At 45.3% G+C, this 23264-nt stretch overlaps 1 protein-coding gene across 1 annotated transcript in view; it reads left to right on the plus strand.

Moving 5' to 3' along the window:
- The window catches only part of slc18a2 (solute carrier family 18 member 2), a 69361-nt gene extending 46406 nt beyond the window's left edge, over positions 1-22955 (plus strand). Inside the window, exons 11-15 of the mRNA XM_037674397.1 lie at positions 582-633; positions 841-904; positions 988-1107; positions 22613-22746; positions 22947-22955. Of these exons, the coding sequence (XP_037530325.1) occupies positions 582-633; positions 841-904; positions 988-1107; positions 22613-22746; positions 22947-22955 (379 nt within the window). The remainder of the gene's footprint in view (positions 1-581; positions 634-840; positions 905-987; positions 1108-22612; positions 22747-22946) is intronic.
- The last annotated feature ends 309 nt before the right edge of the window (positions 22956-23264 follow it).

The following is a 23264-nucleotide window of genomic DNA, read 5'->3' on the forward strand; positions in this document are numbered from 1 at the left end:
ATATATATATATATATATATATAGGGTCTATACCATCTGCACTGCAAAAAGCCTTGAGGAAAACATTGAACAATTTATTAAATTGCATTTTTCAAATTACAAGGCATAAGGGCATAAGTGAGTAATTTTTAGCTTTAAGCAAACATATATGAAGTACACAAAACCAATGTTTTGTCTCTGCTTGTCAGACAGGCCCCCTCCCTCTCGGTTTTCAAATCCTGTTTAAAAACTCACTACTATTCAGTAGCTTTCAAAACCAGAGGATCTGTGTTTTGAACCTGTACGCTCCACACTGGTTTGTCCTCATATTTATTATCTGCATCGTTTTTATGTCCATATTTTTGATTTACTTCATTTTGTATATTGCTTCGTGTGTTGTCTATTGTTCTGTCTGTACAGCACTTTGGTTGGCCTTGTAGCTGTTTTAAGTGCTCTATAAATAAAATGGTATGGTAATGTTGCATAAAAGATCTGCCTTTTGTTACACCCACATTAAACTAACTTTAATTTTTTACTTGTGTTATTACAGTTGATTGTAGTGAAAGTGTTTTTTGCTTTAATGACACATCTCTCCTTTGCAGATGGCTCTGTGCTCTCATTGGAATGGTGGTGGTTGGGTTCAGTGTATTATGTGTGAGTATGAGGGAAGCTTATTATGAGCATAAATGTCATAAATACGTTTACAACAACAGGAACGTCTCATCCTGATATTGTCATTCCTGTTATTTTTTACAATAGACTTACAGGCAACTATGGTTTTTTTCCACTATTGTATAATAATTACAAGTGTAAATGTATTATAATAGATTTTTTTTTTAAATTATGTATTTCTTTTTTTAGGTTCCATTTGCCAGTGACATCTATGGTTTAATTCTTCCAAACTTTGGTGTTGGTTTTGCTATTGGTACGTCTATTAAAATTACTGATTTTACTGCTGAATAGTCTATTCATGAAGAGGCAGTTATTACTGATAACTTTGTGTTACAGGAATGGTAGATTCCTCTATGATGCCTATAATGGGTTACTTGGTGGACCTGCGACATGTGTCTGTGTATGGAAGTGTGTATGCCATTGCTGACGTGGCGTTCTGTATGGGATTTGCTTTAGGTAAGCCAGAAACTCATTTACTCATACACATACCAAAAAATAAATAAAATGAAATAAAAACACAAATATATTGCGCACATTATATGCTTTTACTGCTTTGAATTTTTAGTCATATTTTAAATTACACTAATTTTTATTGTTGTACTTTTTTCTTTAACATTAGTTTGATATTGAGCAAGATAATCCCTATTTGCTCCCCAGTCGTTTACATAGCTGCCTACTGCTCCATCTGGGTGTATTTCACATGTGATGGGTTAAATGCAGAGAACTAATTTCATCATTGTATGGGAACATACAATGATGACAACCCATAGCACTTACTTACTTACTTGCTATAAAACACATGCCTGTTCCGTATGCTACACAGGCTAAACCTGATGTTAAATTATATCTATGTTGGGTACTGGAACTTATTAGATTCTTACTCACTGTCAAACTGCTGATTATGGAGTTGTTCAAAAACACTGGCTGAAAACTACATCAATTATGTCTAAAGCAAGAACATTGGTTGCATATTGTAACCCCAGATTCTTTGAGTATATGCGCAGCCCTTTAAGGCTATAACTAGGGGTAGCGGCAGCGGTTTTGGCAATAGGAAAGCTGCCAGCTTGAAGGATTACTCAATGCTTCGAGCTCTCAGACTAATGTGCTTTGCCAGCTGAACCATAAGTTAGACACGATTTCTGAGAATTGTGGGCCACTTGAAGCTCCTAGGACTTGCTGGCATGAAGGATTCGACTTTGGAGAAAGCTAACAAGCACAAACCAGTGGAATATCCACAGATTTGGCTGTTAGGGTTCACCATTGCGTGTACCAGCAGAACTGAAGGCAGACATGTCAATAGAGTCTGCCTGCCTAAAACAATTATTGTTTATCTGAATTTGGCCTTCCCGCTGGCCTTGAATAAACTAAGAAGCTCTGCCTGGCTGTCCCCCTCCCAAGGATATCTGTGGCCTTATCAGAATTGTGCTGCTGATAGACAGTGTACTATCATATCAGAACTTTGGAACTTTCTGGAGTGTTTATGGTATAGTATAAAGTTTATTCATTTAAAAAAAGTACAAAACAATTCCATAACAATGTAAAAAAAGATACAAAAGGTCCAAGAGTGTTCATGAACAAGTCACCACCTTGGTTGACCTTCTATGCATAAATGTATTATGATGTAATTGTATGTTGCTGGGGCAGCACGGTGGTGCAATTGATAGAGCTGCTGCCTTTCAGCGAGCAGGTTCCTGGTTCAAATCCCGGTATGGGGTGGAGTTTGCATGTTCTTTCCATGCATGCATGGGTTTTCTCCGGGTACTCTGGTTTCCTCCCACAGACCAAAAACATGCATGTTAGGCTGATTAGTAACTCTAAAATTGTCCCTAGGTGTGAGTAAGAGAGTGAATGGTTGTTTGTCTTTATGTGGCCCTGTGATGGACTTGCGACCCGTCCAGGGTGTACCCCGTCCCTCGCACAGTGATTGCTGGACATGGACACTGGCGACCCCTGTGACCCAAAATGGAAGAAGCGGGTAAAAGATAATGGACGGATGGATTGATGGATGGATGGATGTTGCTGTTTATGTTACGAGGTCTTTTTCTTTGCATTTTTTACACTGTGGCCCGGCCAGGACATGGAGTGAGACATGCTTTTTTTACTTCCTCCACCCTGTTGTTCTCTTTTCCTCATCTACTCTGTATGTTGTTTGTAACAGGTCTCTCTAGTAAATGAGTCCCTGAGATTCACTTGAATTCAATTCAATTCAGTTTATTTATATAGCACCAAATCACAACAAATTTGTCTCAGGGAACTTTCCAGGAGCATTCACATACATAGAAAAGCCAGTTAGTAAAGTTATCTATCTAAAGAAACCAGCAGACAAGTTGAATCTTGGCTTCGTTTCAGTCTCCCATCCTGCGCAAGCACAATGGCAACAGTGGAAAGGAAAAACTCCCTTTTAAAAGGAAAAAACCTCCAGCAGAACCAGGCTCAGGACAAGCAGCCATCTGCTTTGACCGGCTGGGTTGAGAGGACAGAAAGGAGAGAAAAACGTACAGAGAATAGTAGGTCCAGATATAGGTCCAGGTGTATCTGAAAGACAAAAAAACACATGTTAAATATAGAAAAAATAACAAAACAGGTTGAGCAGAGTACGTAAAGACAGTAGCAGAGTGAAAAGAATGTGGTCAGTTTGTCCTACAGCAGTCTAAGCCTATAGCAGCATAACTAAGAGACAGCTCAGGAAACCCAAGCCGACCCTAACTATAGGATGTAGCAAAAAGGAGAGTCGTTGGTTACGTACTGTAACCCCAGATTTTATGAGTATAGGCGCAGCCCTTTAAGGCTATCGCTAGTGGGTTTAGCCCTTCGCACGCAGTGCAGCACTGAAAACTTTAGTCCGCACCCACCAGCTGTGTGGGCCCCACCCCCGATTCGTATAAATTACAGTGAAACCAGACAATGGGCTCCCAAATAGCTTTTTTCTTCAGCCATTTAGGAACCAGTGAGGTCTAGAGCTTAAAGGGCTGTGCCTATACTCATAGAATCTGGGGTTACAGTATGTAACCAATGTTCTATTTTGCATAGGCTTCGCCCTTTAAGGCTATTGCTAGTGGGTTAAAGGTGAAGCAGGATGTAGTCTATGCCTCACTGGGTCCATCCAGACACAAACATGAAGCACCTGCTCGCAAAAAACACATTTCATCACTCAGCCCTCTATGTGCGAAATTACGCACTCCATGCGCAGCAGCGCACCTGTCTCTCCTTCCTGTCCTCTCAACCAGCCGATCAAAGCAGATGGCTGCTTGTCCTGAGACTGGTTCTACTGGAGGTTTCTTCCTTTTAAAAGGGAGTTTTTCCTTTCCACTTTTGCCATTGTGCTTGCTCAGGATGGGAGACTGCAACGAAGCCAAGATTCAACTTGTCTGCTGGATTCCTTAGATAGAGAACTTTACTAATTGGCATTTAGCACTTTGGTAACAGTTTCTGTTTTAAATGTGCTCTATAAATAAATCTGACTTGACTTGACTTTTATGTATGTGAATGTTTCTGTAAAGTGCCCTGAGACAACTTTGTTGTGATTTGGCGCTACATAAATAAACTGAATTGAAATGAATAGAAAAGAATGATCTCTGGTGAGAGAACGGCTGAGATAACAGACCTGCTGCTGTGAATAGGAACAACGGCGGTTACAAGTTGTAACAATGTAACGATGAGCAGAGCAGGCCAACAACTCCATAGGATGAACAGATTAATAACAATAACATCAGTAATCATGAACTGTGACTGATAATAAATATCTCACACTGCGACTGCGTGCAGCCTGATGTGAGCCCAAAATGAGGCTCCATGAAAAAAATAATAATCATTCTGTTAGAACCCTGAGATGAGAATGGGTCATGGAGAAAGTGGAAACATCACATAGATAAAAACAAATAAATGAACATGGAGATGACCAGGCAGCTGCCGTACAAATATTCTCCACTGTCATCCCTCCATGCAGAGCCGTGGAGGATGAAATCCCTCTGGTGGAATGCGCTCTGAGATTCTCCGGAGGATCCAGCCCAGATGAAATGTAAGCGTCAGAAATAGCCTCACACAACCAGTGTGAGAGGTGCTGAATGGATAGACGACATCCTGCAGAGCTGTCCCTGTAATGCACGAACAGATGCTGAGAGCGGTGCAGTGTAGCTGTGTATGCCACGTAACACGAGAGCACTCGCATGGGACAGAGGAGGTAAGATGTTGCTTCCTCCTCAGAATTATGAGGACGCAGTACAGCAGAGCTGCTGTCATCTTGAATTCTGAGACATGAGGGGGCAACAGAGAGAGCAGATAAATCACTCACCCTCTTTGCAGATATCAGAGCTAACAGCAGGGCTGTTTTAAATGACAGAAATTTAAGTGAAACCTAATCTAAAGGCTCAAAAGGAGCTTTAATCAGAGCGCGCAAAACCATCACTAGATCCCACTGGGGGGGCTAGTGGACATGACACAGGTCTGTGTCTCTGTACACCTTTCAGAAAACGTTTCATCAGCGGGTGGTTAAAAACTGTTCTGTCACCGAAACCCTCATGACAGGAAGAAATAGCTGTAGCATAAGTTTTAATTGTGCTGAACGCTAAATTTCTGTCCATCAGCTGTTGCAGAAATGACAGCATGCCACCTAGTGGACATAAGATGGCCTCCACGCTTATGTCTGCATACCATCGCTGAAAAGCTGTACACTTTGATATGTATAACGCTGTGATGGAAGCGGCTCATGCGCCCTGGATCGTACACACTACATCCTGCGAGGCCCAGCCTTTCTAAGCGGATCCATTCAGCAGCCAAACCCAGAGGTGCTGACCTACTTCTGGGTAGATCCTGATTGCTCCTCCTGCCTGGAGGCGTGCGTCCTCCCTCCACAGCAGTTTCCACAGCCAGCCCAACACCAGTTGCTGCAGGTTCAGGAACCATGGGGCACTTTTGCGCTCGGGAGCTAGGAGAATGACTGACAGCTTTTCCTTCTGAACTTGGTTCAAGGTCTGTGAGATCTGCGGAACTGGAGGGAAAGCATAAAGGAGCATTTTTGGCCACGAGCTGTGAGCAAAAGTGTGAGTCATCCCGTGGGCTCAGTGAGAACCATAACTGACAATGGGCGTTCTCCCGTGTGGTGAACAGATCCACTGCAGCTTGGCTGAACCTGCTCCAGATCCGAGAGATCAGCTTGGGATGGAGGCTCCAGTCCCCGTGGCCAGGACCGCCCCTCGACATGATGTCCGATCCTCTGTTCAGGACGCCGGGAATGTACACTGCTCTGATGGAGAGCAGGTTTCTGTGTGCCTAGCACAGCAGCTGTCTCACGATGTGTAACAGTTGCGCTGTGTGCACGCGTCCCTGATGTTTATGTAGGCTGCTGTCACTCTGTTGTATTTGTGGATCAGAACATGATGATCCCGCAGCACAGGAGCAAAATGCTGAGTCACTTTCCAGACTGTGAGAAGCTCCAGCACATTTATATGAAGAGACATGTGGTCTGGCCACTGTGCTCCCACCGCCTTGGACAGACACATTCCTCCCCAACTTGACAGGGATTTGTCCGTGAAAACTGAGATGTGTGGCATAGGCTTGCTGATGGGAACTCCCTCTGACAGAATGAGGGGGTTTCCCCAGTGATTCAGATCGGCTCCCACGGAGGGGTGCACAGAAATCATTGGTGTTTTCTGGCACATGGGATCTATGCACAGGTGGGCGAACCATCTCTGAAGGCGTTTCATATGAAACAGGCCCAGCGTAACCACAATGTGAGCCACTGACATCATCCCTAGGAACCGCATGACAGACAGAGCTGTCACTACGCTACGGGTGTGAGTTGAACTGACAAAGCGTTGGCTCTTGGCTGTGATAAAAGGGCTCTCATTGTGGTTGAGTTTAGCTCCACTCCCAGATAAACAATCATTTGGGACGAGTGAACTGAACTTTTTTTTCCCAGTTTTTAGAAAAGTCCAGGTTTAGCAGGTTTACTGCTAGCGTTTTGGTCTGTGCGTCTGCTTCCTGCCTGGACCGAGCTAATAAAAGCAGATCGTCCAGATAAAAAAGGATTCTCATTCCTGCCATGTGTAATGGCTGCAGAGCCGTCTCCACACATTTTGAGAACGTGCATGGGGCGAAGGCAAGGGCGTCAGAAGCATCCGTAATGTGGGGGGGGGGGGGGACACAACGATGTGTGTAGGTCTGTGCACGTGTGTGTGCGCGCGTGTGTGTGCGTGCGTGCATGTGCGCAAAAGAAATGTACACTAATACACAAAAAAAGCAACATTTCACCTAGATTTGCTTTAATTCCACACATTTAAAGCATATTTCTCACCAAGTTTGTGTAAATTCAGCTGTGGGTTTTAGAGACATTTTAACTTTAATACACTTTAAAACAGAGTATCAGATCTGCACTATTTGTGTTTATAGAGAAATAAAAAATATCACCACTAGACATTTTTACTTGTGTTCAACACTACTCATCTAAATGATGTTTCTCATGAACCTTGAGGACAATAAGCTGTGGGGTTTTAAAGACATTTCAACTTTAATGCACCTGAACACACAGCATCTCTTACACCTGCAGCATCTTACAGCGTCACAGTTACTGCTAAGAGAACATGCTATAGACGTAGCGCTGCACTCAAGCATCCTCCTAACATGAATATATGTTGATGATCAACCCCCTGGTCAACAACTGCTCGCACTAAGCTCGCTAAACTGGCGAGTGAGCAACACAGAGGTGTCTCCATCTCCTGCACCTGTGCGTGTTTTCTACCGAAGCAGGAGACTCAGTAGCTGCTGCCTGCACAGTTTCTGCTCTGTGTGTAAAGGTGGAGGTAACCAGGAAAACCTGGAGTAGAGTTTTATTAGATTGAGTATTCTCATATTAATCAAGTGGAATGGATTTGTTCACGAAGAAAGAGAAACTGCGCCGCCTGAACTAATGTTTCATAGTAAAAGTGGGGGGGTCCAAATGCACATTTTTTTAATGTGGGGGGGACTTGTCCCCTTCACATATAATGGTTGTGATGCCTATGGGCGAAGGAATAACCAAACCTGTTATACTGATACGGAATCCCCTGGAAGGAGAAATGCAGGAATTTTTTGTGTTTCAGAATGATGGGAATGTGAAAATGTGTGTTGTTCAGATCTATGGAGGCAAACCAGTCATTCTGGTGAACATTCTCCAGCAATTGTTTGATTGTCAGCATATGAAATTGTCTCTCCATGATCAATTTGTTGAAGATGGACAGGTCAAGAATGGGTCTCATCCCTCTTGTTTTTTTCGGAACCAGGAAGAAGTCCCCATATTTTCCTCTCCATTGGGAACTCTGGAAATTACGTTTTTTTTATCAGGAGTTTCTGAACTTCTGACTGGAAAGACGAGCTCTGTTCTGAGATGACAGAACCGTCTCTATAATCTCTCTAAACGGTGGGGGGTGAGCTGCGAACTGCAGCATGTAGCCCCTGCTGATCAGTCGGTCTATCCACCTATCCAGGGAACTCACTCCTTGCCACTCTGAGTAACGCTCAGAGAGCGGGCATGCATTTTTGTGTTGTGTCATGTTTCTCATGGACGTCAGCCAAGCTAGAGCCCCTACCGCCGCCACCCGCTTCGGAGATTCGGGGGCGGGGGGGCTGATATTGCCATGGAGAAGCATGTTTACTCCCACTGCTCGGTGAATGGACAGAAACAGCAGAAATTGGGCTCTGGCTGAGAACGAGGGATTTTCTCGGGCTAAGTCTGCTGAAAACCATCATTTTTAGCTGACGTGGCAGACGAGTGTTTTGTGAGATTTACAGAGCTGTGGTGCCTTTTGAAATGCTGTTTAGAGGTTACCGGCTTGTTTTGTGTGGGGAATGTGTGAACAGAGGCGGGAGGAGGACTGTGATGTCACTGGGTGGCATACCGTCTTTGAGATCTCCTCAGTCCTCTGCGATTTTTCGAGGATGGTCCTGAAGTTGGCCCCAAACAGTGCATCTGGGGTGATGGGGCCCTCCAGCAGGTCCCTCTGCAACCTCTCGGGCATGGATAATGAGAGGTGGAGCCAGGTGGTCCTCTAAATCATGGTCATCAAGGCAGCGATGCAGGACAGAGACCACAGAGGTGGCGCACAGATTGAGGATGACACAGGTGGATTTACAGAGGGAGCTCTTTGTCTCCTCCGGCAGGTCTGCTTCCTCCAGCCTCTTCGAAATGCTGAAGGCCAGCAGGGCGACATTGTTGTTTGCCGCAGCCGCCTGGAATGAACACTGATGAGCTCGGTTGGAGAGCTTTGTGATTGTCTGGTCGTGCTTCCCTGGAGGGGCAGGTCGCTGGTCAATCCTGGAAGCCTTTGCCCTGAATGTCTCCACAAGGCTTGGCTCCAGAGGGAGAACCGAGGGAAAACTCAGTTCTGTAAAGCCCTCCACTCTGGTGATGGGGGCGAAGGTGGAGACAGGCTCCTTCAGCTTGCCAGGCTCAGCTGCAGCCTCGTTCCAGTATGATGTCACAGCTGGAAAGTGGGGCCAGATGGGATCAGGGTGACGAGCCAGGGCGGAGCCAAACCTTCCAGCCAGATCATCCGATCGGGGCGGAGGGAGGAGAGGGATGAAAAGTCCCTTTGTGTCAGCAGCCTCCTGGATTATGCCGGGCAGTTCCAAGAGGGTGGCGCCGATGGCTGGGAGCGAAGTGGTCGCCGACATGGGAAGACCCGAGGTGGCTGAGCATCTGCTCGGCCATCCTTCTTCTATCACTACACTCTCCAGGAGGGAGGGGCAGTGGAGCTGCTGCCAGCATTGCCTTTTTCGGAGGAATCATCCGATTCACTGTGCAGCGCTGCGTTAAAAAAGGCGATGGCGTCGTCCAGCGAGTAGCGCCCCGCTACGGAAAAACACTCCTTGGTGTTAGTTTTGAACAAGGCTGCTTGTCTCTGCTTCTCCTCGGGAGGGAGGAACTCACAGGGACGGCAGGAGGTGGCGAGGTTGACGTGGCGGGGACCCAGGCATCCTTTGCAGATGTTGTGCCGGTCAAAGCTCATGATGTAGCCGGTCTGGCAGGACAGGCACAGACGGATGGTGCTGGTGCTGGTGCAGGACATCTTCTTCTTCGCTCTTCTGACAGTGCTAGCTGGCTGAAGAAAAAATGGGAGCCAATTGTCCGGTCTCACCGTAATTTATACAGACCAGGGGTGGGGCCCATACAGCCAGTGGGAGCGGACTAAAGTTTTCAGTGATGCACTGCATGCGAAAGGATAAACCCACTAGCGATAACCTTAAAGGGTGAAGCCTATACAAAATAGAACTTAAGCCTAGTCTTAAAACTGGACAATGTGTCAGCCTCACAGATAGATTGGAAGTTGGTTCCACAAGAGAGGAGCCTGATAACTGAAGTTCAATGAGAACTAACCTGTATAAATAAAGGTTGAATGAAAAAAAGAAAAAAATGTTTATCCATGTGCGTGCTGCACTGAAAACTTTAGTCCACGCCCACCTGCTGTGTGGGCTCCACCCCCAGTCAGTATAAATTGTCCTGAGACTGGAGTTCGGTTCTCAAAATAGTGTTTTTTTTTCTTCAGCCATTTAGGAGCCAGTGACACCCAGATCTTAAAGGGCTGCACCTATACTCATAGAATCTGGGGTTACGATACATAACCAACGTTCTATTTCGTATAGGCTTTGCCCTTTAAGGCTATTGCTAGTGAGTTAAAGGCGAAGCAGGATATAGTCTATGCCTCACTGGTTCTGTCCAAAACCACAATCACACAGATGTCTGCTTATAGTCATGAACTCGTTAAACCTTGGATCACACGAAATTACGCACCACCAAGTCGGTGTGCCTGGTGCGTGCTGATCGGTAGAGAGAAGCATGGCCTCTGCGTCAGTCTGAGCGTTGGGGTGTCAAGTCCTGTTCTTATTGCTGGGTGGCAGGAAGGACAGAAATTTTTCATCAGTCAGAGAATGAAGTGTCAAAAAACATGTGCTGCTGGAAAACGAGCAGGTTGGAGAGCTTTAATGAGAACAACTGTGTTGTCACTCAGACAGGATGCTGAGGACTAAATGGGTCAGAGAAAAACTGGGGGCATTGTTCAGGTAAAAACAGATGAAAGGGATTGATGATGACCAAAAAGCCGCAGAACAAATGTCCTATATTGATACTCCTCCGTCCAGAGCCATTGAGGTTGAAATTCCTCTAGTGAAATTAGCCTTGAGTCCGTCTGGAGGCTGGAGTCCAGAAGAGCTATAAGCCTGTGGTACAACCTCACTTAACCATTGTGATAGGTGCTGGGCAGATAATGGCTGTCCCTGTGACTAGTTTCTGAGATGTACTAACAGGCGCTCGGATTTACGTAATGTGGCTGTGCGCATGACGTAACAGGCGAGCATGTGCACTGGACAAAGAAGAGACGAATTTGCTTCCTCCTGAGAGTTATGCGGAGGGAGAAAAAACCCATCCAACATTATAATTCTGGATTTAAATGAACTCGTAATGCTTTTAGGTGTAAAAGCTGGGTTTGGGTGAAGTACAGCTGAGCTCCCATCTCCTTAGATTCTGAGGCATGCAGGAGCCACAGACAGAGCTGACATATCACTCACTCTCTTTGCTGACATCAGAGCTAACAGCAGTGCTGTTTTAAGTGACAAAAACTTCAGTGGTGTTTGATCTAGAGGTTAAAATGGTTCTTTATCCAGTTAGTGTAGGACATGCGCTAATTATAATGTGACACTGAGGTAACAAAATTCATGCTCAATCATCCGGGTACCAAATCCAATAATTCTCAGTCGGGTCATCTGGACAGTTTCTTTTTTTTAGACCGAGGTGCGCAACACTTGTCTATGTCTGCACACGTCACTCAGGAAACGTTTCATTAATGGATGATTAAATACTGTCCTATCATTAAAGCCCTCATGGCAGGAGGAAATGGCTGCAGTGTATGTTTTAATCATGCTGAAAGCCAAGTTTATGTCCATCAGTAACTGCAGAAAGTATAATATACAGATTAAAGGGCATGAAATGTGTTCCAGGCCCTTCTCAATACACCATTGCTGAAAAGCTGTCCACTTAGATGTGTAACAAGCAGTGGTGGAAGCTACCCATGCACCCTGAATTGTGCGCACCACATCCTAAGAGAGACCCATTTTTCTAAGCATTCCCAATCAGCAGCCAGACCCAGAGGCGCTGGCCTATTACTGGAAAATTCTTGATTGTTTCCCCCGCCTGTGAGAGAACAGCTGCTCGCCACAGCAGCTGCCACAGCTAACCTGCTGTCAGCTTTTGTAGGCTTGGGAACCATGATGCGCTCGTGCGCTCTGAGGCAATCAGAATTATTCTCAGCAGTTCCTCCCGTACCCGGTCCAATAGCCGTGCTATTACCAGGATTGGAGGAAAAACATAAATCATTTCTTCAGCCATGGTTTGTGTACAAATGCATCCACTCCCAGTGTTGGTTCGTCCCGTGGGTTCATGGAAAAAATAGTTTGCACTGAGCATTCTCTTGTGAGGTCCACTTCTGCTTTTCTGAACCTGCTCCAAACTTGGAGGATTAGGTCCAGGTGAAAGCTCCAGTCCTTGTCCTGAGGGACTCCTCTGGACATAATGTCTGCTCCTCTGTTTAGAACGCCCTGGATGTAAATTGCTTTGATGGAGCGCAGATGTGTGCATGTCCAAAAGAGAAGCTCTCTGGCTACATTTAACAGTTGAGCTGAGAACACACCTCCCTGGCAATTTATGTAGGCTGCTGCCGTCTTGTTGTCCATGTGGATCACCACGTATTGACCCTATAGTAATGGGGCAAAATGTTTGATCACTTTCCCCACTGTGAGGAGTTCTACCATGTTTATGTGGATATATGGGCTGGCCACTCCTCCACACACATACCATTTGGGACAGATGGTCCCTCTAACAGGATCTGGGAGTTTCCCCAGCTACTCAGATCTGCCCCTACTGATGGGGGAATGGTAATTACATGTCATTTGTGATGTATGGGGTCGATGTGAATACAATTGAATCATCTCTGCAAGAATCTCATGTTTAACAAACCCAGCAGAACCACTACAAGCACTGCTGACATCATGCCCAGCCCATCATGCCCAGGGCTGATCTGTCTGGAGATCTGTCTAGAAAGGGATGACACTGATCTGTGAATTTTGACATGGTGTAGCAGTGATGTCAGGGATTCCCTTCTCGGCTCCTCTCTTGTCTGAGAGGAGGGAGTGAGGCTGCTAGCTGTCTCCTTGTCGGCGACAGAAAAGTCCGAATCTTGCCTCACATCAAAGAAATTGAGGACCTTGTCCAGCGGGTAGCTTTTTAGAAGCTGGAAACTTTCCTCGCCTGAAGAGGATGGCTGCTTGGCATTGTTTACCTTCGAGTGTGAGAAGCTTGTAGGACATGCAGGAAGCCTGCTGTGTCAGGGCTTGACCGGTGTGTTCTGCTCTGAGACAGCCCTCGCAGATGGCATGCAGGTCGGAGCTGAGGATATATCCAGTCCTGGAGCTGGGCAATGGTGAATCACTCTGCTGGTCATCATCTTCTGCTTTTTAGTTTTCTTTATGCTGCTTGCTGGCTGAAGAAAGAGGGGAGCTGAACCTCAGTCTCACGACAATTTATATTGACCAGGGCTCGGGCCCACACAGCAGGTGGGCGTGGACTAAAGTTTTCAGTGCTGTGCTGCACGCGAGGGGATAAACCCACTAGTGATAGACTTGAAGGGCTGTGCCTATAGAAATAGAACAGGGGCCTATACTACGAAGCATGTGCAATATATCAAGTTTTAATTTGGACATGTGGCTCAACTAACCCTAACAGTAAATATCCAGCTCAGTTGTATAACAAAGTTGACTAACAGATCAAGTGCACTCAGAATTTTTTTTTACACCAGATTTGTACACATTTATATACAACAGGTTGAGCTGGAATTAAAATGCTACTCACAAGGATGACAATGAAAGAAAGCCTAGCAAAACAAACAAACAAGCAAACAAATACAAAATAATAAGCTGATTAACACCACTGCTACATTATTAAATAAAAAGTTCAGTCAACTTTGTGTATTTTCTTCCTCAATGTCCAAGTTACCACATGAACAAAAACACTAAAATTCCCATGCCATGCAACTAGATGGCAAGAACTTTTACTTGAATGACATAAAATACAGAGCAAGAACAGTTCTATTTCGTATAGGCTTTGCCCTTTAAGGCCCTCGCTAGTGGGTTTTACCCCTCACGCAAGGCGTAGCACTGAAAAATTTAGTCCATATCCACCTGTCGTGTGGTGTGGGCACCACCCAGTCCATATAAATTACGTTGAGAGCGGGTAATCGGCTCCCATTTTTCTTCAGCAAGCAACCAGCACTGGTCTTCCAAGAACACGATGTCCAGCATCAACACCATCCGCTTGTGCCCGTCCTGCAAGACTGGCTACATGCTGAGTTTTGACCAGCACGAAACCTGCGAAGGATGCCTGGGTCCCCGTCACGCTGACCTCGCCTCCTCCTGCCGTCTCTGTGGCCTCCTCTTTCCTGAGGAGAGGCAAAGGCGAGCAGCCTTGTTCGAGGCTGACGTCAAGGAGTGCCTCTCCATGGCAAGGGACTGTTTGCTGGACAATGCCATCACGAGCGGATGCTCCCCCCCCCCCGGGCTTTTCCGCATCAGTGACCACACCACTCCCAGCCGTTGGTGCCCTCCTCTCGGAGATGCCCGGCATAATCCAGGAGGCGGCTGACACGAAGGGACTTTCTGTCCCTCTCCTCCCACCAGCCCATATCAGATGATCTAGCGGGAAGGTTTGGCTCCACCCCAGCTTGCCACTCTGATCCCATCTGGCCTCGTTTCCCAGCAGTGACATCCTACTGGAACAAGCCTGCGGCCGGACCTGGTAAACTGAGAGCGCCCATCTCCACCTTCGGTCCCATCACCAGAGTGGAGGGGTTTACTGAGCAGAACTTTCCCTCGGTACCCCCCCCCCCCCCCCCTGGAGCCAAGCCTGGCGGAAGCACTCGAAGCAGCTAACAACAATGTCGCTCTACTGGCCTACAGCATCTCCAAGAGGCTGGAGGAAACAGACCTGCCTGAGGAGACAAAGAGCTCACTCTGCAAGGCATCTGACGTCATCCTCAACTTGTGCGCCTCCTCTGCTGTCTGCCTGTCTCACATCGTTGCTTGGATGACAATGATCCAGAGGTCAACCTGGCTCCGACACTCCCCCTCCGTGCCGGAGAAACTGCAGAAAGACCTGCTGGAGGGCCCCATCACAACGGACGCGCTATTCGGAGCCAATTTCAAGGCCATGCTTGAAAAATAGAAGAAGTCGGAGGAGGTGTCGGAGACTGTGTGCCACCTGATGAAGCCGCACTCCCCCCCCCCCCCCCCCCACTGGAGGGATCATCGTGGCCAGACGCAGCAGCAGAGACGCTCCGCAGCTGCAGCAGCGTCCTCCTGCCCCACTCCGCCACTGGCCCCTCCCACCAGAGAACAGACCTTCTCATCCCGGCAACCAGCGGCTCAGCGTTTCCCCAGAGACCGCCAACAGGCGCCGCCCTAGAACAACCAGCCACAGGGCTCACGGGGGAGAAGATTTAAAAAATGACTTCTTGTGGAGGATGTGTGTGTGTGCAATGATGGCCTCATAGTGACTGAGTTTAGCTCTACCCCCAGATAAACGATCATCTTGGCTGGGAGAACTGAACTCTTCTCCCAGTTTATAGCGAAGCCCAGGTTTAACAGGTGTGACATCAGCGCTTTTGTTTGCGCCACTGCTTCCTGCCTGGATTAGGTCAGCAACAACAGATCGTCCAGGTAAAACAGAATTCTCATCCCTGCTCTGTGTAGCGGCTGCAGAGCCATCTCCACGTATTTTGAAAACGTACGTGGTGCGAGGGAATAACCGAACGGGAGCCTGTTGTACTGGTACTGGGTCCCTTGGAAGAAGAAGTGCAGGAATTTTCTGTGTTTCTGAATGATTAGAATGTGAAAATAGGTGTCTTTTAGATCGATGGAGGTAAACCAGTCGTTTTGGTGAATGTTGTCTAACAGCTGTCTGGTTGTCAACATGTGAAACTGTCTCTCCATGATCGACTTGTTAAAAACAGATAAATCCAGGATGGGTCTCATTCCTCCGGTCCGTTTCAGAACCAGGAAGTAACATGAGTAAAACCCTGTGTTTTCCTCTCCGTTGGGAACCCTGGAAATTACAGTTTTTACCAGTAGTTCCTGAACTTCTGCATGGAGGGACGAGATCTGTTCTAGAGATGACAGAACCATCTCTATAATCCCTCTGAACGCTGGGGGTTGAGCTACGAACTGCAGATTGTGACCCCTGCTGATAAGACGGTCCATCCATCTGTTCAGGGAGCACGCTCGCTGCCACTCCGCGTAACGCTCTGGGAGCGGGCACGCGTTTTTGTGTTGTGTCATGTCTTTTACGGACGTCAACCAAGTCAAGGCCTCCACCGCCGTCATGTGCTGCGGAGACGTGCTCCAAGCGACCCAAGGGGAGGCCTTGCCGAAAGGGCCCTGGAAGCACCTTTGTGCCGCGCTCAGGCTGCGGGCTTGCATCAGGGTTGATGTGAGCTAACGTGCGCTGAGGGGAGGTGTATGCGCCTCCAGAAATGTGACGTCGTTTGGGTGGAGGCTGCAGCTGCCATGAGGAAACGCATTTGTCCCCACTGCGGTCAGACAAAACCTGGGCTGAGAGCGAGGTTTTCTTCTGGGCTCAGTCTGTTGAAAACATTCATTTTTAGCTGCTGTGTCAAGCGAGCATTTTGTGTGTTTTCTCGAGCTGCAGTGACTTATAAAACCCTGTTTTGAGGTCACCGGCTCGTTTTGTGTGGAGGATGTGTGAAGAGCCGCTGTGAGATCATTCAAACTGACAGTCGGGCTGGAATCAGACACTTTATTCTCTGAATAATGTTTTCATTTTATTTTACCCATTTATCACAGACGAGAGTTGAAACTCTAAAAAACCAGCTCCGTCACGTAAAGCCTGGCAGAGTAGTGACAGCTGTCTCAATCGTGAAACTGTTAGGAACGATGTCGTCAGCTCACGCGGTGGTTCCGTTGGGCTTACTCCACATGAGATGCCTCCAGAGGTGGTTCGCTTGTCTAGACATAGATCTGGTAAGGCAGAAGAGGTGGATGATTTCTGTGCCCCCCTCCGTGGGAACAAACCTGAAACATTGTGGAAATCCTCTCACTTTGTCGGAGGGAATTCCTATCAGCAGACCTACATCACACGCCTCAGTTTTCACAGACGTGTCCCTGTCAGGTTGGGGAGGAACTTGCCTGTCTCAGGCGGTGGGGGTGCTGTGGCCACCTCACACAGCAGCTCATATAAACGTTTTGGAATGTCTCACGGTTTTGAATGTGATTCAACGTGTTGCTCCTGTGTTGCAGAATCAGCCTGTTTTGATTCACACAGACAACAAGGTGACTGCAGCTTACATAAACCGGCAGGGGGGCGTGCACTCAGCCCAAATGTTACACATTGCGAGGCAGCTGCTGTGTTGGGCACACAAAAACCTGCTCTCCATCAGAGCAGTGTACATCCTCAGCGTCCTGAAGAGAGGAGCGGACATAATGTCCGGGGCGGTCCGCTCCACGGGGATTGGAGTCTCCATCCTGAGCTGATTTCTCAGATCTGGGAAAAATTTGGCCAAAAAGAAGTGGACCTATTTGCCACACGGGAGAATGCGCAGTGTCAGCTATGGTTTTCAATGAGCCCACGGGACAATCCATCATTAGGAGTGCACGCATTTCCCCACTGTCCATGGCCCAAAATGCTCCTTTACGCATTTCCCCCAGTCCCTCTAATATCAAGGTTTCTGAACCAAGTTCGGGAGGAAGAACTGTCAGCCATTCTGATAGTCCCCGAGCATGTGAGTGCCCCGTGGTTTCCAATCCTGCAACATCTGTTATCAGGTCGCCCGTAAAAACTCCCGTGGAGGGAGGATGCTCTCCTCCAGGCGGAAGGAGCAATCAGGAGTCACCCAGAAATAGGCCAGCACCTTTGGGTTTGGCTGCTGAGCGGATCCGCTTAGAGAAGATGGGTCTCGCTCAAGAAGTAGTGTACACAATCCAGGATTCACGTTCTGCCTCCACCACAGCGCTGTACACATGAAAGTGGACAGCTTTTTAATGCTAGTGTACGGAGAAAGGTGTAGAGGCCATCTCATGTCCACTAGGTGACGTGCTGTCCTTTCTGCAGCAGCTGATGGACAGAAATTTGGCGTTCAGCACAATTAAAACGTATGCTGCAGCCATCTCTTCCTGTCACAAAGGCTTCGGTGACAGAACAGTTTTTAATCACCTGCTGATGAAGCGTTTTCTAAATTGTGTATGGAGGCATAGACCGGTGTCATGTCCACTAGCTCCACAGTGGGACTTAACAATGGTTCTGCAAGCCCTAATCAAAGCTCCTTTCGTGCCGTTAGATCAGGTTTTGATTAAATTCTTGTCACTTAAAACAGCCCTACTGTTGTCTTTGACGTCTGCGAAGAGAGTGAGTGATTTATCTGCCCTTTCTGTTGCTCCGTCATGCCTCAGGATTCAAGCTGATGGCAGCTCAGCTGATCTGAGACCTAACCCAGCGTTCATGCCTAAAAACATCACAAGCTCATTTAAATCGAGAATGATAACGTTGGAGGGGTTTCTCCCCCCTCCCCACAAATCAGAAGAAGAAGCATCTTTTCACCTCCTCTGCCCTGTGCGTGCATTGGCATGTTACTTAGCACGCACGGCCACACTGCGTCAGACTCAACATTTGTTTGTGCATTATAGAGACGCCTCTGCAGGTAGCCCGTTTGCTGTGTGAGACCATTTCTGAAGCTTACAGAGCATCAGGTTTAGAGCCCACTGAAAACCTCAAGGCGCACTCGACCAGAGGAATCGCATCTTCGACAGCTTTGCATAATGGTATGACAATGTAGGATATTTGCACTGCGGCCGCGTGGTCATCGCCCTACTCATTTATTCGCTTCTATCTGCGTGATGTGTCGGCACATTCCATGGTGCATTCTGTTCTCAGCGCCTTAACAGAATGAATCTTGTTTTCATGGAATTTTATTTAAACTTACATCTGACTTTGTAGTGAACTAGGCCTCCAACCTCAACCTGTCTTTGAAGACCTTCAGGGGACAGGAACTGTTATTTCATTGATTTGAATACAGAAATACAAATTATCTCATCAAGAGACTATTTAATTGTATCCTGAATTAATCAATTGAAAGAACACTGTTCTTTTTTACATTATCATTACTATTTTAGAATATCTTGATAATCAAATGTGTGTTTAGTTCATACCATTTCTAAATGTTGAAGTGAACCACTCATTTAAATCAACTGTGAAACAGTATTAATGATTTTTAAACCTCAGCAGATTTTTGATCATACAGTTTAAATGTCTATTTACGAAGTAAGTGTGCATTTTTAGTTATCTGTCTGAATGAGGAGTAGTGATGTCGGTCAAAAGTCAGAGACAAACAGAGACAAGTTATTGGAACGAAGTGTCTTGTTTTTAAAACTAGCAGACAGTAAATATCTTCAACTGGCACCTGCGTTTGTCTCACTTCGTCATAACATTTCTCCGTCTGTACTAACCATTCGTAAACATTCCTGCTGTCTCTTGACTCCTAGTGACCCTCTTGACATCACTAGAACCACCCCCCTGCTGGTTGTTTCAACCAATCAGGAAGTACCATGTAACAGGAAGTGTATACCCCTTTAAAAGGAACACTTCGTGGAACTATTCAGTTCGATCCTAGAGTTCGATCCTGGACTTCGGTCCTGGAGTCCTGGAACTCAGTTCAGTCCTGAAGTGCAGTCCTGGAGTTCAGTGCTTGAACTCAGTGGGAGTCTTAAGTCTTAGGCCTAAGTCTTCAGAACTTGGAGCGGACGGATGGGACTGTGTGCCAAGGGGTCCCTCCCTTTAGCTGAGTCACGGCTCGCATCGCTGTGCACTCAACCCGAGCAGTAAATGCGCCACTTCTAAGGAAGCTTATTCAGTGGAACTGAGTATATGCATTTATTCTAAAGATTCCCAGCTACTTTAACCGGAGACGCTGTAAAGGGATCGTACTAATGGACTTCTGTTTCGGAGTGGATGCATCCTCTGCTAAGGTAACAAAGTCGCTGCACGTCCTGAAGTGTACCGGAAAGCTGAGTGGGTGTCGGAGGAAGGGTGCAAAGTTCTGGTTTCACACATAGCTTCCATCTAAACCTCTTTAAATCTTTAAACACTTCTATTTCTCCTCTTTAACGTTTCTATTTGCCAGTAATCTAGATGCCTTCAGAGGCGAATCAGCCTCGATCAGTAATGTTCTGTTGTCATGTTAATAAAGCGTGCCAAGTTTTTATTAATCAGAAACAGATCAGCAAATCAATGTGTACATGTTTTGATGTTAAATTTTGATTCTGTTAAATAAATTACCACATTTATTCTGATGGGTCAAAGATAAAATGGCGTCTCATGTCACTGATTAAACAATCCACTCACAGTTATCTTGGTCACATGGCAGAAATTTAACTCGAAAAAGAAAGAATCCGTTGTAATTAAACAATTAATATTCTTTGTGCTTGAACTAGCTTTAAGAATAATTACTTAGTCGTGTGTCTACAGCAAAGCTGTCCTGACATACTACAACTGCATGCAATTACAGTGTGAGATATTTATTATCAGTCACAAGTTTGTGACTGTTGATCTTGTTCTAATGTTACTAAGCAGTTCATGACTACTGTTACCAATCAGTTCATTTGATTACTAATCAGTTCATTTATTATTAACCTGTTCATATTGAAGAGCTGTTGATTTGCTCTGTTCAATGTTTTCAGCCTCTCCCCTTTTCCCCGTCAAACTTTTCTCTCCGGGGCGCCCATGTACACGGAACGCGTAAATTACGCAGCGCGCGTCTATGCATGGTGCGCATAATTACGCAGCGCGTACATGGAGCGCTGAGTGATGAAATGTTTTTTGGTGCAAGCAGGCGCTTCATATGGTGTCTGAACGGACCCAGTGAGGCATAGACTACATCCTGCTTCGCCATTTAACCCACTAGCGACAGCCTTAAGGGGCGAAGCCTATACGAAATAGAACGTTGGTTACGTATTGTAACCCCAGATTCGATGAGTATAGGCATAGCCCTTTAAACTCTGGGCCTCACTGGCTCCTAAATGGCTGAAGAAAAGGCTATTTGGGAGCCGATTACCCACTCTCAACGTAATTTATACGGACCGGGTGGGGCCCACACGACAGGTGGGCGTGGACTAAAGTTTTCAGTGCTACGCTTTGCGTGACGGGATAAAACCCACTAGCAAGGGCCTTAAAGGGCTACGCCTATACTCATAGAATCTGGGGTTACAATACATAACCAACGTTTTAGCTTTGCTAATAATTCTCCCAAACCTTTTTTTTTACACTTAATATATAATTTCTTTTCATTTTTCTCATTAACTGTTGGATAATGATTAAGGATTAATTGTGACAGGATCTGGATAAAGTGAGAAAGCTGTAGAAAAAAAAATCAAAAGGCTCCATAATGGTTTGACCTAGGACACAAAGTGGTAGTAGGCATAGATAAAATAGGTTGTTGTATTGTCATTTCTGAAAAGCTCTATATTTCTAGTTCACAAGGCCACCAAAAATTTTATTTTCAAAAATTCCCACTTTGCACATTTTCTTTTGTTATTGTTATTTTTTTATATATAATTTCCTCACCAAAAACTCAATTTGTGTGTGGACAGGTGGTGGAAACACAGCAGAACATCAACATTTTAAAAAAAATATCCCAGAGTATGGACAATGTCTTATACTTTCAAATGGCTATTCTGATTTTTATTAAATTGCATTAAATAAGGAAAATATATTTTAAAACCACTCCAGTCCAGTGAGTGAGCTTATTTTAAACAAATTCATGTTTTTGCTATTTCACTTTCAATAATGTAACATTAGGCATTAACTTGTGATTTTAATCAGATTTTTAAAAATTTCACAAGGTTGCTGTGGAATTGCATATTAACATAGAGGCACAAATGAAGCAGTATAGTGAGTGGGTACATATGCTCTGCGCCTGCCCTCTCCTGTTGTCTGTTGTCTCATGTTTTAAGATTAATCAAGGAAGGCTTTTATAGTTAATAAGTTCCTAGTCTAAAATCTGATCTGTAGGGACAAACTTTGAAGTTATCATTTGTTTTTCCTAAGTAATGGTCCTGATGAGGTCTCTTTCATGAAGACCATACTCAAAGTCAAACATACTGTAACTGTTTACCTGAGAGGCAGGCAAAAGACATTTCCACTGCTCCACAATAGCGGCTTTTTTCCTTTTTTATTTTTTGATAGTGTTGATTGATTGGTTGAAAGACAATGTGTTGACATGCACAATCCCTTAACCTGCTCCGGATAAGTATCAGTTACCATAGTGACTAACTAAGAAAGTAACTCACTTTGTGTTACTTAAAATCCTGAACTGAGCCTGTTGGTATCTCCAAAAGACATCAATCCTTTGTAGCGCAGGCCTCAGGAAGACCAAACAGAAGCACCATTGTGGATAAACACAATAAAATACTTGGAGTACTGCTTATTTTAAAAAGACCAAGGACCGTCTTTGTTTCTTCCTTCTTCACCACTTGGCTTGAACACTACAGAGTATTTTTGTAGTAATACAGTAATGCATCTTCTAACATGAGACTTGTTGCAACTTTGTCAATTCATGCAAAAGAAAAAATAATGCAGTATTTTTAAGATTCAACTATAAACATTTAACAGAATGAACAAGTTTAACTGTACTAAACAGTCTATGCTAATTTATTATTTTATGGCAACAGTATGACGGAATATTTCTTTTAAATAACTCTTATTTAACTCGTTTAGTCTTTAAATGATGTAAAATATAAAACTGTTGCTTCTACATGAATGTGTCTATCTACCATCCTGTGGAAGTGCAGTGTGCCCTCAGGTGAATACCTGACCAGTAATGTAGGATTTGGATTTTGTTGCCAGGCAAATGCACCAGATTGTTGTTATTTCCTGTGACAGGTCCATCCATCGGAGGATCCATAGCTGAGAGCATTGGCTTCCCCTGGCTGATGACCATCATTGGAATAGTGGATATTTTCTTTGCCCCTCTTTGCATCTTCCTCAGGAACCCACCAGGACAAGAAGAGAAAATTGTAAGTTTTATAACTTTATTTCATGTTGTTAACTAGATATTACATTGACACAGAAATATGGACACTATTGGCATGCATGGCCATTCAAATGACTGAGAGTTGAACCTGCAAATAATTAACCATTCAGAACGCACAACAGTCACCAGTGGTGAAACCACTGAGCAGTTTGGTGTCACATCAGCTGGTGATGCACCTTACAGGTCCTGTAAGCTATTTGCTTTGCAAATTGTTGAAATTATTAATCGTATTGCCAAAAAAAGCAAAAGAAATTGACTTTATTTGGTTTATTGTTCATCTCGTTTCGTCATAAAAATAGTATACAGTGCTTAGAAAGATGGATGCAAATTGAACGCAAGCATAAATGAAAGCATTCACATCAAAGCTATTGTATGTTAGGACTGTTAGCAATCAGAGTCAGTCAGAGTCAGAGTTTCTTTATTGTCATTCGCACCTCATGTGGTACATGTGGTGGAGCGAAATTATGTACACAGGGTCCCAGTTACATCCAACAATAAAAT

The sequence above is a fragment of the Nematolebias whitei genome, chromosome 1, assembly GCF_014905685.2.
Source record: "Nematolebias whitei isolate Nwh7 chromosome 1, NemWhi1, whole genome shotgun sequence".
NCBI lineage: Eukaryota > Metazoa > Chordata > Actinopteri > Cyprinodontiformes > Rivulidae > Nematolebias > Nematolebias whitei.